General features: G+C 42.4%; 3 protein-coding genes across 4 annotated transcripts in view; 1 reads left to right on the top strand and 2 right to left on the bottom strand.

Annotated features, from left to right (window-relative positions):
- Positions 1–14,677, bottom strand: part of LOC311032598 (uncharacterized protein) — a 145,183-nt gene that overhangs the window by 24,131 nt on the left and 106,375 nt on the right. The gene's annotated exons all lie outside the window — the stretch shown is intronic.
- Positions 175–4,920, bottom strand: LOC311032577 (proton channel OTOP3-like). Of its 2 annotated transcripts, none has more exons than XM_084039477.1 (7): positions 4,418–4,920; positions 4,199–4,335; positions 3,518–3,576; positions 3,278–3,429; positions 1,928–2,607; positions 837–998; positions 175–769 (listed from the first exon to the last, which is right to left on the bottom strand). In XM_084039477.1, the coding sequence occupies exons 1-7, from the start codon at positions 4,776–4,778 to the stop codon at positions 599–601; spliced, it is 1,722 nt and encodes a 573-aa protein (XP_083895603.1). In that variant the 5' UTR covers positions 4,779–4,920; the 3' UTR covers positions 175–598. The 2 variants fall into 2 exon arrangements, with proteins under 2 accessions (XP_083895603.1, XP_083895602.1); XM_084039476.1 differs by having other exon boundaries at positions 182–769; positions 837–1,004; positions 4,418–4,918.
- Positions 6,483–14,635, top strand: ush1gb (Usher syndrome 1Gb (autosomal recessive)). Its single transcript, XM_084039481.1, has 3 exons — positions 6,483–6,826; positions 11,783–12,230; positions 12,768–14,635. The coding sequence occupies exons 1-3, from the start codon at positions 6,663–6,665 to the stop codon at positions 13,584–13,586; spliced, it is 1,431 nt and encodes a 476-aa protein (XP_083895607.1). The 5' UTR covers positions 6,483–6,662; the 3' UTR covers positions 13,587–14,635.

Here is a 14,677-nt window from a genome sequence, read left to right as displayed (position 1 = left end):
CATAAACTCATGTTTACAATGTTTACTGACATTCATGAGATAAGGGCTCATTTTCTCATAGACTTCTATACAATCAGAGAGGGCCCCCTGATGGCCAGCAGAGAGTATGTCAGTTTAAGGCACTTCAGCATTTGGCTTCACTTTTCACGTTTCCGCCTGGTTGGAACAAAAGGGAACAAACTAGACGATGGTGGATTTTTACAGGGTGATTTAATAACACTGGTATGAAAGAGGAAAGAGCAGTTTTATGGTTAATCAGGCATTTAAAACACGCAGATATTTACAGCAAAAGTGGCCCGTAGTTGCACCAAACTTACACTAGTCAGATTATAACAGCCATGCTTACCAGATAAACAGAGGCAGCGAGCTTCAGTCATGCATTAATGATGCATTAATAATGCATTAATAATGCCAAACTATAACCAACAACCTTATTGTGCTCGTAGTTAACGAATGACTGGGAGCCCAGTTCCTCACATGACGATCCTTTCGTCTCTGAATAAACCAAATAATTTCTAATCGTGTATCATGTTATTTTTCCTTCAAACATCTTTGATATGCGTCCATACATTTTAACGGTCATGCAGTTTTGCCACCGTCACGCCAACATGAGCAGCTCCATCAGAGCTCCCACCGAGTGCATCCTGTAGAAGACGCTGAGAGGCTGGCCCAGGTTCACCAGGACAAACCAGGCCGAGAACCCGAAGAACTGCTTCCCGAGGCCGTTCTCGAACTGGGGGTGGACTCCGAACGCAGGGATGACCCACAGCTGCAAGGAGAGGTGTTGCATTAACGCACCAAACTAAATCATATTTCTAATAAACACGTGATATTACCATGATGTTGGCGAGGATGAGGAAAGCACAGATTTCTTGCAGCACCCTTTTGGTCCAAGGCTTTTTCCCATCATGCTGCTGTTGAGCAGCGGCCGACGTGTTTCCCTCCAGCAGTGAGATATCCGTCTTCCTCTCTTCTGGTGTTGGCACGGCAACCTTTTTCTTAGACTGCGGGGGACAAAAACAAACAAAGAACCAGAACAGCATTTCAAGAGTAGAGTGCAACCGGACTTGCAGATGGGACACAATCATAGCCTGTATATGGTCGTTGTCATGGTGACATCAACCGTTGGTTTGCGTACTAAAGTTTTGAAGCCTTGAGTTTGCATCTTTGCCGCCGCCATCTTGGGATTTTTGCAACCAGTGAAGGAAATTACCATATTTGGTCTGTGGAGTAGCAACGGGTGGATCGGATGAGCGGCACCCAGAGCAGCACCCTTATTGGATCTGGATCCATCTGGATTCTGGTGTGAAGTTGCTTACAAAGTTAGCTTCATTAATCAAGGTCATCTTTGCAGCTAAGTGTTAAAGTCATCTTAGTAGCTAACTTCATTGGTAGCGTGGTAACGACCTGTCAATCAGCAGGTAGCCCCGCCCCTAAAGCATCCCCTGCTTTCTGGTCTGTTTGACTCTAAATGGACCATAATGTACTAAATGAACATCATGCTGGATTGAAGAAGACTTGAAACTAGAGACAGAGACCATAAACTCATGTTTACTGAGATAATAAATCAACAGAGAGGCTCATTTTCTCATAGACTTCCATACAATCAGAGAGGAGTCGCCCCCTGATGGCCAGCAGAGAGAATGGCAGTTTAAGTCGCTTCAGCATTTGCCTCACTCTTCAGAACCGGAGTTTGCTGCCTGGTTTTAACATTAGGAGGAAATTGATTTGATTGTTGAAAAGATCAGCTCGCTTATATTATAGATTGAAATTGGTCAGTATTTACTGATACATGCGTGCTATTTTGTTTTCCAGGAAGAAACAAAATATTGGATTTTGATCAAAAAAAAAATAGAATATCTAAAATAGATATGACCGATGTGATCCAAGCTTTAAAAACAGTTTACTGAACATTTGTAGGAAGTACCTTGAAGATGCTCCGCTGCTTCTCCTTCTTCTTGGCGAGCAGGTTCGGGTGCCTGTGCAGCCCTTCGATGATGAAGATGTTCTGGAGGATGAGCTCCAGCAGGCTGAGGAGGGAGTAGGACAGGTCCAGGTCCTCCAGGGGCCCCCGGGTCCCCATCGCCAGGGCCGCCACCAGGGAGAAGTAGGACAAGGCGAGCTGGCCCAGAGCCGCTGCCACCAGAAGGATCACGTCCAGACTCCGGGTGGGGTTGTGTCCCGCTTCGTTGGCCCTCCTCTCCAGCCGGTGGACCAGCATCCCGGCCAGGGAGCACAGCGACATGATGGGCATCACGGCTAAGTGGTAGCCGTAGAATATGAGGAAGGCAGTGAGGCGAAGCTGCTGCTGGCTCACCCAGACCTGGTAGAGGATGAAGACAGCCACGCCGGCCACGAGCACCAGGCCCCCAAACACCAGACCGTATATGACCCCGCCTTGGTACACGATGCGGAGGGTCATCTTCTGGGCCACGTGGTGGGGACCCGGACTCATCCTGCGGCCCACGTTCTTCCACATGACGTAGACCATGCAGCCCGCCATCAGGTAGTACTCCATGTTGAACGGATAGAGGATCTCGAAGCCTTTCCTGAAGGTGAGACAGGCTGCACTCGCGCTGCACTGACAGAAGGTCAAATTGGCAAATCCTGGAAAATTAATAAAAAAAACAAAATGTATGTTTTTTGTATTAGAGGTTTTCATTTCCTGAACACAACAATAATAATACATTTTATTTATAGGTGCTTTATGAGCACTCAAGGATACCGTACAGAGAATAATAAAAAGTGCAAAACAACCAATAAAATAAAAAAACAATAACTAAGTTAAAATTCGACACAACATAAGATAAATCCGTTGACATATTAGAGTTTAACAGAGGGAATTTCTTATTTTACTGCTCCATAACAGGTACGGATATATATATATATTTTAATAACATGTTGTATAAATGAGGCTGTGAATGTTATATGGACATTCTCTTCTGTTTTAGAATATAGAAAGGAATGAAACTGGTTTGTTGAATGTAAGAGCTGCTGAAGATTTCTGAGAGAAAACGACCTTTAAAGTAAAAAAAAAAATGAACTAATAGATATAAGCATGAAATGTCAGTTGATCGCTGACATTTAGAGAAATAATTTTTTCGAGAAATGTTTTGTTTAAATATGCAAATGCACATAACCTAATGGTGATTAGTGAATTTAGGAGAATTCTACAGATGCATACAGACAAAGTAATATAATAAACAACTAAATGTGTATTTTGGATGTTTTCTAAACAGAACAAAATTATTATATTAGTGAATGAAAGTTGAACTACCTGGTAAATCAGAGATGTCGGCTTCAGGTGAGTTGGTGCTGAATTGCATCCCGTCCTCTTTCTCTAACTCGATCTCCTCGTGGATGGTGTCCTCGGTGACGGCGTTCAGCCACAGCAGCAGGTCGGCCGCCAGGATCACCATCAGACCGGTCCTGCAGCACAGCAGGATGACAAACAATCAGCCTTTATGATGGACTAATAACATTTATAGAAGACGTAATAACGAGAGTGATGACGCACCTGGTGATGATCTTGTGTCTGTGAATGCAGTCTTTGGAGTGAGCCCACAGTAAATATGTCTGCAGAGGTAAAAAACATTATTATGTCAAAATGCTGCAGAAAAAAAGGGTCACATTTTTGGTGTAAAGAACAGAAGAGCTAATTGTATATCTTATAATTTGATCTTTTTCATTTTAGTTGAAAAATGTTGCACATTTCATTCAAAATAATAATTTATAATAATTGTCATTATTGCTATTAGTATTATTACTACACAATAATTTATATATTATTCTGCAATAATGTTAATAATAAAATAATAACAATATTAATATTGTAATAGATCATAACAATAAAAACTATTATTATCATTGTAATTCAAGTGAATTTTTATGTTCATATATTGTTATTTACTCTTTATTTACTTATTTACCTTATTTAATTTTTCTGTGCTTTCCATGGTTCCGACACACACATCACCTTGTCCTCCCCTGACAATGTTGATATTAATAATAAACTGGTTTGTATTCATTGTTCTTGTTGGCCTTTTGTTGTTTTGTTAGTTTATTGTCTTTTTGTCTTGCAATAAACAAACAGACAGATGAGAAAACACTGTGACCTTTTTTTTCTACCATCAAACGTTTCTGTCCTTTCTTTCTTCTGTCATTTTTGTTTGCAGACAAACCAGAATATGATGATTACCTGCAGCGAGAGGAAGGGCACCTCGATGAAGGGAGAGAGCACCTGTGCAGCAGGTTTACACTCCCTCATGTTGATCATGTATCCAACCCTGAAGATGTACAGCAGCAGGCTGAAGGCAGCGAAGAGCAGGAGGACGACTGGACGGCAGCAGGACGGGGACAGACATGTCACTCAGCTGTCCAACATGGCAGGGTTAAGGTTTAATGGTAAAACACTCACCGGTGACGGTCATCCCCCCAGCATGGTGGTCTTTATGTGGGCTGATGCCGGGCTGCTTCCTGGCCCACAGCAGGTACCACAGCATCCAGACCACACTGACCCCCATCAGCAGCAGTATGAACATCTGGGGCTCCTGGTGCTTCAGGCCCTTGGGGTTGAGGGCCTGCCCGGCCACCAGGGCCACTCCCAGCAGCACCACATTCAGACCTAGCAGACCAGAGATCAGACGCCTCCCACTGGGAACCCAGACCACCACCGGATCCAGCTCCTCGATTTGATTCTCTGTGCTCACGTCTGGTCGGACACTTCCAGATGTCCCCCAGGAGGAATCCAACTCTGTGCCTCCTGCATCTGGATCCATATTCTCTTCTTTTATGTCTAAAATCACTCTTGAGTTCTTCTCTTCCTTCTTTCCATTCAGCCTTCGGTGTTTTCTCTCCTTCCTTCAGGTGAAATCCTGCAGTCCAACATGTCAAGACAGCGTCTGATAGGGGAAATCATTTTGATCCGCCTTCCTCAGCAGTGCAGGCGTGGCCACGAGCCAATGCATCAATACCGGCACACCTTTCACAGGAACAGGTATCACAGGTACAGGGACAGGTTAGACAAAGGTCAGCACTTTTGGTCAGCACCTTTGTCTAACAAGAAACTCTGCTGGTCCACAGCCTCGGTGAGGTGGTTTTACTTTGAAAGGGTTTATCAGCTGCCAGTCAGAGTCACTGTTTGCGTACAGTCGACACCAGGAACTGAACCTGAAATGTAACCTTGCTCTTATCACACCATCGCTTCGAGAGGCAACTAATAGCTCAGGCTGATAACCTGTTTCAGCTGATAGTATTTCTCTGTTTGCTTTCAGTTTAAACGAGGAAGGCGACTGATTATCGGCGCTGATATTCTGCATTTTTTAAATATCAGTCATTTTTATAGCCGATTTACAGATGCAGTTGTAAAATCCTCTACTTTGGCTTTGATGCAGCCACAGTCACGACTCTCTGGACTCTCTTTTTTATTTGATAGCTTCAGGGAACTATTTTATTTATTGCTCTGTTTGTTTGCACTTTTTGTGTTCAGGTCACGTTGAAAGGTTCTGTGAATTAAACTTTAAGGAAGATTTGTCCCCCCCCCCCCCTTTTTTTGTGTTACTTATCGCTCTCTTGGATTAGTAGTAATCCCTCAAAAAGCCACATCACTCGACACCCTGGAGCAAACACATGGTTTTGCAGGTTTTGTCCATTTAAAACAAACATCAGCTACTTTACATCACAGCTTCGCATTGTGTAGACCATTCATTTCCCTACTGTATAGAAAAACTATTAGTAAAATCCAACACTAAACATCTGCATCATTTTGGGTGAAAGTTGCAGATCAGCCGTTTGGAATCGTGCTGAATTTTCCACTGGTTTTGCATGTTTTAGCCCATTTGCTACAAACATCATCGTCTAATGCAAACCGTATGCTGTGTTTTACATTTCGGAATGTTTGAATGTTTCGATGCATCCCATTGATTTTCACTTATTTCCATACGATTTGAAAATCTATGAGAGATCTGCAGGTTAATAGGATTAAGGAGGACAATGTTTTGAAAAAAAAAAAAATGCATTACGCATTTAGGTTTTTAAATATATGTCCGTTGCTGGATAGAAAATATTATTGTTATCAGAGAACTGACACCTAGAATGAATTTAATGTCCCAGTGAAAATCAAATGTTCTAGTATTCTAGTGCTACGGCAAACTAATAATGTGAGCTATAAAGTCATTATGGTAACATGAAGTCAGATGGTTGGATATTAACACATTTCTTCCTCAGGTTATGTTGTTATATCAGATGATGATGTCATCCTAACGTGAGTGTAGATCACTGTGGGCGATCTTATCCCCACTGTTCTAAATACCACTGCCATTGTAGTTGATTCTATTCTAATCTATAACACTTTATTATATTATATTCTAGTTCTATTCTAATCTATTTTCCCACACGATTTTCTATTGGCTTGTAGTGTCAAAGGGGCGGGTCTCATCACCATAGCGCCGCCCCTGCATGACCACCACCAGCACGCCTCGTGCTCGTCTCCTAGCAACCAGCCTGTCAGCGCGCTCCGTGCCTCTCCAGGCCGTCCGTCCGCCCCTCCGGACCCGCCGCGTCCCGGACTGAAAAGTTGCCTAAACAGCGAGGCGAACCCTCTAGAAGCTCCATGGAACCGAACCGAGAGTGAGCCGCGGGCCGCCGAAGCCGAGGGCGCCGCCATGAACGACCGGTACCACCGGGCGGCCCGGGACGGCTACCTGGACGCGCTGAAGGAGGCCACACGGAAGGAGCTGAATGCCCCGGATGAGGACGGGATGACGCCGACCTTGTGGGCAGCGTACCACGGAAACCTGGAGACGCTCCGGCTCATCGTGGGGAGAGGGTGAGTCCGGGTCCATCCACAGCTGTCACCCAGTAACAACTGGTTTCATTCCACCAGCCGAGTAACGCTCCCAGTATGGGTAAACATGACGTCACAACTAGATAAATAACGTTTAGCCGAGTGGAGGGAGATTCAGTCTCTCTTCTTTTTATATTTATTGAATTAAAAGTGAATTCTTCCTATTCAAATCACAAACATAATTTGTTTTAAGAAGGTTTTAAATATGGAAACAAATATTTAAAAACGTGTCTTATAAAAACTCTCTAGTATCCTCCAACTTCACAAAAATAAATATAGGTATATATATATTGAATATTATAAATTAAGCTCATCTGCTGATATAGATGTAAAATTAAAAACATTTATGCTCCTGCCCCCTTCGCTAACTTAATCAGTGCTGCTGGAGATGGAGGGCTTTACATTTTAACAGCCTGATTACAGAATAAAAGGTCACTGGCAGCAGGACATCTCATAAACACTCGCTCTGCAGCAGATGATGCATCTGAAGCATGACGGCTTTACATCCAGTCCAGACGTGGCTAATCCGTTACAGGAGCAGGTCTGGTGCTCTACGTCTGACTGAAGCCAACGATAGGATCTGTGCTCTGAAAGCCTCGTGCTAATGACAAAAAGGGTTCAGGGGTAAGTCTATATTCTGGTGAGATAAGTTGTGGCTTAATGTATCAGAGGCTTTAGGAGACATGATATTTACTGCCTGTCTCTCTAAAGGGGGCAGGGTGCTGTATGTCACGCCGCTGCTGCGGCCGCTGGCAGGTTTATAAGGCGACGCCGTGAAGTGGAAGGTCAATGAGCTGCAGACACAAAGGTCACGGTGATGGATTCCAGCGATGGGCTCCAGAGGATGTGAAGCCGAGACGAGCAGCTGAAGTTCACAGCAAAAGCGTTTTATTTGCCTACAGGGTTCCCACGGGTCAGAATAGGGAATTTTGAATTTAGGGAAAGTATGTCCAGACACGGAAAATCAGGGGATTTGATCATTTTGTTGGGGTCAAGTCATGGAATATCAGGGAATTTAGTTTGTAGCTTGTTTACATGTTAGTTGCATTCAAGTCAAGTCAGAGAATCTGACATGCAAGTTAAACTTAAAGTGGGAACCCTATTCCTACAAACCCTTTATTCAACAAAACAAGACAAATGTCTCATGTCTAAGTGGTGCCCAAATAAAATAGAGTAAAAGGGGTCACAAAGCTCTTTGAGACTGAGCTACCTGAAAATTACAGCATCTTTTTACATAGCGTTTTTTACATAATGTCTTTTTACACAATGTCTTATATTACACAGCATCTTTTTACATAGCATCTTTTTACATAATGTCTTTTTACACAGCATCTTTTTACATAATGTCTTTTACACAGCATCTTTTTACATCGCATCTTTTTACATAATGTCTTTTTACACAGCATCTTTTTACATAATGTCTTTTGACATAGCAGCTTTTTACATAATGTCTTTTTACACAGCATCTTTTTACATAATGTCTTTTTACACAGACAGCATCTTTTTACATAACGTCTTTTTACACAGCATCTTTTCACATAATGTCTTTTGACATAGCAGCTTTTTACATAATGTCTTTTTACACAGCATCTTTTTACATAATGTCTTTTACACAGCATCTTTTTACACAGCATCTTTTTACATAATGTCTTTTTACACAGCATCTTTTTACATAACGTCTTTTTACACAGCATCTTTTTACATAGCATCTTTTTACATAATGTCTTTTTACACAGCATCTTTTTACATAATGTCTTTTTAGACAGCATCTTTTTACATAACGTCTTTTTACACAGCATCTTTTTACATAATGTCTTTTACACAGCATCTTTTTACATAACGTCTTTTTACACAGCATCTTTTTACATAGCATCTTTTTACATAATGTCTTTTTACACAGCATCTTTTTACATAATGTCTTTTTAGACAGCATCTTTTTACATAACGTCTTTTTACACAGCATCTTTTTACATAATGTCTTTTACACAGCATCTTTTTACATAATGTCTTTTTACACAGCATCTTTTTACATAATGTCTTTTGACATAGCAGCTTTTGACATAATGTCTTTTTACACAGCATCTTTTTACATAATGTCTTTTTACACAGCATCTTTTTACATAACGTCTTTTTACACAGCATCTTTTTACATAATGCCTTTTAACACAGCATCTTTTTACATAGCATCTTTTTACATAATGTCTTTTTACACAGCATCTTTTTACATAATGTCTTTTGACATAGCAGCTTTTTACATAATGTCTTTTTACACAGCATCTTTTTACATAATGTCTTTTGACATAGCAGCTTTTTACATAATGTCTTTTTACACAGCATCTTTTTACATAATGTCTTTTGACATAGCAGCTTTTTACATAATGTCTTTTTACACAGCATCTTTTTACATAATGTCTTTTTACACAGCATCTTTTTACATAACGTCTTTTTACACAGCATCTTTTTACATAGCATCTTTTTACATAATGTCTTTTTACACAGCATCTTTTTACATAATGTCTTTTTAGACAGCATCTTTTTACATAACGTCTTTTTACACAGCATCTTTTTACATAATGTCTTTTACACAGCATCTTTTTACATAATGTCTTTTTACACAGCATCTTTTTACATAATGTCTTTTGACATAGCAGCTTTTTACATAATGTCTTTTTACACAGCATCTTTTTACATATTCATCTTTTTCTAGCAGAAAAACCTACGGCATTCATTTTGTAGGTATTTGCTCGGAAACCAAAGTATTGGACTAATTACCATTTTGACTGGATGATGGCGCTAAGGGAAACATTAAGTGAATCCCAAAGTCAGTTCTCATCATCCTCAGGGGACAACGAATATCTGCACTTGATTATATGACAATGAATCCAGTTGTTGAGATATTTCAGGCTGGCTCAATGTGGCCAACCGACAGAACGATTTCTTGACAATTCTGGAGCCACGTTGGCTAAAAACTGGGCATTGTTCTTCGTAGTCCACCTCATAGTTGTGGTTGGTTTCTGGGTCTGGACAAATACTGAAGCTTCGTGTGCAGTCAACTGTGTGCTCTGGACTGGATGGGAACTCTGAGTTATCAATTAACAGAGGAAGGGGAGGTGGGCTCAACAAGCACCCTTTTGTCCAAAGGCCAATCGAGGAGGCCAGGAATGGGAGTATGAGTTTTCTGTTCTCATGCTACAGACATGTTTTGGTCGGTAGCAAAGAAAGTAATGAATTTTGATTTGCAGTGGTACATATTGTGAGAAGGTTTGAGGTTTGTGTATCATGTCTGAGCCCGAGCTGCAGATTGTCATGTTATATATGAGATTCCCTCTTTGTGCTACTGATACCTTTTATTGCCTATACCATTGGTATATAAATTGTCTAATTGCTCTTTCAGCTGACAGGAATGGATATTAATGATGCACTGAACATAAAACAATAAACCACATAGTATTTCCTGTAATATCAAATGAGATATTTGCACTCAGATAGGAAATCAAGGTTCATGCTTATAAAGGCGGCATATTGGTCCCTGCGTCTCTGGGTGTCTGCAGAAAATAGGCTCCCTGTGTGTGGGATGAATAATGCAAAGTCACGTTTAACCCGCAGCATTTCAATAATTGATCGGGGCCACGTGGGCGGGGAGAAAACAGGAAGAGGAGTGACTCAAAACACAGTTCATCCTTATATAAAAACTGTCCTGTTCACTGTGAAAGAGTCATCATGTTTCATGTCTGTCAGTGAACTACACAGACAGTGTGCTGTTGTTGTTGTTGTTGTTGTTGTTTGGCCATGTTATTGCTTGCACAGCATTTTGGGTAATACTTTATTGCTGTCATGGTAATATTTCAGCCAAATCCAGCAGCAGGTGTTGCCTCGGCTAATATTACCGCCATTTGATAAGATGCACTGTAAATATCCAGGCTGTCATTATTTAGTCATCAATAATTTGTTGCAATTAAATAATATATCAGAATCATAGATTTTGATTGGCTTATACTCTTATACTTATACATCACTTATACTTGTGCTTTTGTACATTTTACTCACAGTTATAAAGCATAAATTAAACACATTCCAGGGTCTGAACTGTAACCGGGTTTTGCTCTGATGAATCAAAATAATCCGCTACGTTGTCGAACTCAAGTGATGTGTCATTTTCACAGCACAGGAGATGAACTGACACAGTTGCAGGTCATGTGAGTCATCGTGCTTCAGTGTAAGAGGATCAGGTTGAGTTTCTCAGTGAACCCGGGTTACGTTTGTAGCACGGCAGCTTTCAAAAAGTAGGAACGGGACAATAAAAGACTTGAAAAAGCTGTCTAGCTCACTATCCTGGTAGAGGAGTGAAAAAAAGCTTAAAGATTTTTAAAAAAAGGATGCAAAAATACCTTTTTAAAATGAATTTATCCTTAATTTATGAAGGAAGACCTTATGATTTAATATGATGTTATTTTTTTTTTTTACTTAAATATGTGTCTTATGTGACAACTAGAAAAGGGGCTCATGATCTCTGAGTCAAAAGAGCCAAATATGAAGTGCCTTAAACTGTCATTCTCTCTGCTGGCCACCAGGGGGCGACTCCTCTCTGATTGTATCCAAGTCTATGAGAAAATGGGCCTACTTCTCTCTTGATGTATTATCTCAGTCAACATTGTAAACATGAGTTTATGGTCTCAATCTCTAGTTTCAAGTCTTCTTCAATCCAGCATGATGTTCATTTAGTACATTATGGTCCATTTAGAGTCCAACAGAAAGCAGGGGATGCTTTAGGGGCGGGGCTACCTGCTGATTGACAGGTCGCTACCAAAACGTTGTCTGTGTTTTTGTCTTACAATTAACCCTTTAACAGTTTAAAATGTCTTCTTCTGCATGTGGTTCGCAAATCGTATTGTATGTGTAAATCAACTAATGTTGAGATTTCCTCCCCCCGTCTTCCAGAGGTGACCCCGACAGGTGCGACATCTGGGGCAACACGCCGCTTCACCTGGCAGCTGCCAACGGCCACCACAACTGCCTGTCCTTCCTGGTGGCCTTCGGTGCCAATGTGTGGTGTCTGGACAACGACTACCACACGCCGCTGGACATGGCCGCCGCCAAGGGACACATGGACTGCGTTCGCTACCTGGATTCCATCGCTGCCAAGCAGATCACCCTCAACCCCAAGCTGGTTGGCAAACTCAAGGACCGGGCATTTCGCGCTGCAGAGCGCCGCATCAAAGACTGCGCAAAGCTCCAGAGGAAGCACCGCGAACACATGGAGAGGAAGTTCATGAAGGATTCGGCGGCTTTAGACAACATGGACGCTATCAGCTTTTCTAGCTACACTAGTGGCAGCACACTGAGCCGCAAGTTCAACACTGCCACCTCCAACATGCCATACTCACAGGTGCATGTTCTCTAACTTTGTGTTAAGGTGGAAAAGATCTCCCTCCTCTTTCAGGTTAGCTAGAGGTCTAGGACGGGATGGCTGGCTAGTTAGCTAACTCGCTTGTCCATCTCCAGAGCTGGCAAGTTAGCTAGCTAGTCTCTGGAGTCTCCTCTTCAGAGGGTCAGAAGAAAACTAGCTAGCTAACTAGCCAGCTGCTGAATTAGTAAAATGTAACAACTTTATGCTTCACAGTGTTGCAGAGCGACAACTCCGGGATCATTTTCTGTAACCAGTGTTGCATAAAAGCATGGGGGAATTAGCAAACTAGCTTAATTGGCTTGCTTATTCCACCATTTGATGCAATGCTGGTTACAGAATATAAGCCCAACAGCGGGTCATCTCTTTTATTAGCCTAGCCTATTAGCAACATATCTATCAACATTTAACTTTGAAACACTTGGCCGATATTGTAGCTTGCAAGAGTGTTGAACCGCAGACTGAAGTGTAACTAATATAAATAATACTTCATACGTAACATCTGTACTTTCCTTTCAGGCCACCCTGCACTCCACAGCCAAGGGCAAGGCCAAGATCCAGAAGAAGTTGGAGAAGAAGAAGCAGGTTGATGGGACCTTCAAGATCTATGAGGACGGCAGGAAAAGTGTGCGGTCGCTGTCCGGCCTGCAGCTCGGCAACGACGTCATGTTCCTCAAACAGGGCACGTACGCCAACCCCAAGGAGCGGTCGCGCCTCAACATCCGCGACATGTTCCCCCGAGACGATGACGACGCCGACACCGTCTCCCGTGCCATGAGCGACCCGGGCCTCCACGAGGCGGCGTACTCGGAGATCAGTGCAGACTCCGGACACGATTCCCTCTTCACCCGACCCGGACTCGGAACCATGGTGTTCAGGAGGAACTATTTGAGTGGCGGCATGTTCGGCATCGGGGCACAGGATGAAGGGAGCGTGGCAGGGAGCGACCCTGTGGGCCGGGCACCGAACGTTCGTCTACGAGGACGGCTGCCTCGGCGCTCGCCCAGCCTCGACGAGGACAGTATTGGCAGTGCCTTGAGTCTGCAAGAGAGGAACCTTCAGGAGCTGCCGTGGGAAGAGAGTGACGTTGGGCTGGATGAGGACTTGGAGCCAGAGAACAGTCCTCTGGAGACCTTCCTGGCCTCTCAAAGCCTCGGTGAGTTCATGGCTATCTTCCGGCGGGAGAAGATCGACATGGAGGCTCTGCTGCTTTGTTCTGATCGCGACCTCACCAGCATCCACATCCCTTTGGGCCCCAGGAAGAAACTCCTGGATGCGTGCAAGAGACGTCTGGACACCATGGACGAACCAGAGGCCATCGAAGACACTGAACTCTGAAGGTCAGCGTGGAGTAATCCACATTTTATGTTTTAAAATGGAAGCACCCCTAACCTTTTCTACCAGATACACTTTTGTTACATGTCAGCATATTATATAGATGATCCATTCGGTTCATTTGATCTGTCAGCACTGTTGCTCTCGTTCTGAGACTCACTTTGGACCTTTGGACGTGGACCTTTCACATGAACAAAAACAACACACTAAACGAAAGGGAGGGAGCAAAATAGGTCCTCCTTCACACCAAAACTGCATATTATACGCTTCAAAAAGTTGCTTTTGGACCATTAAATTAACATCTCCCTGTAGAATTTTACCTCCTGTATATAATATGTTTTTCCCTTTAATTTGGCTGCTTAGACCACTATGTACATGTTTGACTTCCCCTCACTCGGATAAACTTGCATGGCACCATCTAGTGGTGGCTTGTGATATAACAAGAGGCCTTTTAAGTCATTTTAGTAGCATGACACAGTTATTTCATCACGTTATTTCTAAGAATAGAATTTTTTATTTGTATTTGTATTTACAGGATAAACACACTGTGAAGATGTTATGTGTACATGCTGCTGACAGGCTGTTATTAATCCACATTACAGTCAGTAACATGGAGTCATGGCATCAGACTGAAACTTGGAAAAGATGTAATGAACATTTTATTGTAAAGCTTTGCCACATGTGTGGACACAGTCTGTCCAGTGAAACGTTACCATTGCATACTGTAGTTAACTTAACCCTTTGAATATAGTGTTTGTCACATCTTCAATGTACAGCTTTCTTAATTTAAATGCGTTATCTTACTCCACAGCACACTCACATCTGTGACCTAGTATTTATGGATGAAAATGACCTCCGACTGACTGCTCTGCAAACACTGATGCAATAGTCGAAACAATGTGCTGGTCCTGTGAGGTCGGCGGGTCTGCTAGATAACTCTTGTTATCTCACGTTGCCATGCAGTGTATTTGGTTTCACGTGAGGTCCTGAGAGTATGACTGTGCATGAATGTTCATTTTATGTTTTTGTTTTTGTATCAGGTGATGTGTTAAAATAAAGAGAACCGACCACCCCTGAGCTCCTCATGTGGCTCC

Source organism: Eutrigla gurnardus (genome assembly GCF_963514095.1).
Source record: "Eutrigla gurnardus genome assembly, chromosome: 22".
NCBI lineage: Eukaryota > Metazoa > Chordata > Actinopteri > Perciformes > Triglidae > Eutrigla > Eutrigla gurnardus.
The sequence above is the reverse complement of the archived record's forward strand: the minus strand, read 5'-3'. Positions and strand labels throughout refer to the sequence as shown.

What these genes read in the sequence shown, in the direction of transcription:
- LOC311032577 (XM_084039476.1), bottom strand. Translation starts at nt 4,778, where the DNA reads ATGGATCCAGATGCAGGAGGCACAGAGTTGGATTCCTCCTGGGGGACA. An exon ending in TGGGGGGATGACCGTCACCG is followed by an intron (nt 4,336 to 4,417) that starts GTGAGTGTTTTA and finishes GCTGCCGTCCAG; the next exon opens with TCGTCCTCCTGCTCTTCGCT. An exon ending in TGCCCTTCCTCTCGCTGCAG is followed by an intron (nt 3,577 to 4,198) that starts GTAATCATCATA and finishes TTACCTCTGCAG; the next exon opens with ACATATTTACTGTGGGCTCA.
- ush1gb (XM_084039481.1), top strand. Translation starts at nt 6,663, where the DNA reads ATGAACGACCGGTACCACCGGGCGGCCCGGGACGGCTACCTGGACGCG. An exon ending in CGGCTCATCGTGGGGAGAGG is followed by an intron (nt 6,827 to 11,782) that starts GTGAGTCCGGGT and finishes CCCGTCTTCCAG; the next exon opens with AGGTGACCCCGACAGGTGCG. An exon ending in CCAACATGCCATACTCACAG is followed by an intron (nt 12,231 to 12,767) that starts GTGCATGTTCTC and finishes CTTTCCTTTCAG; the next exon opens with GCCACCCTGCACTCCACAGC.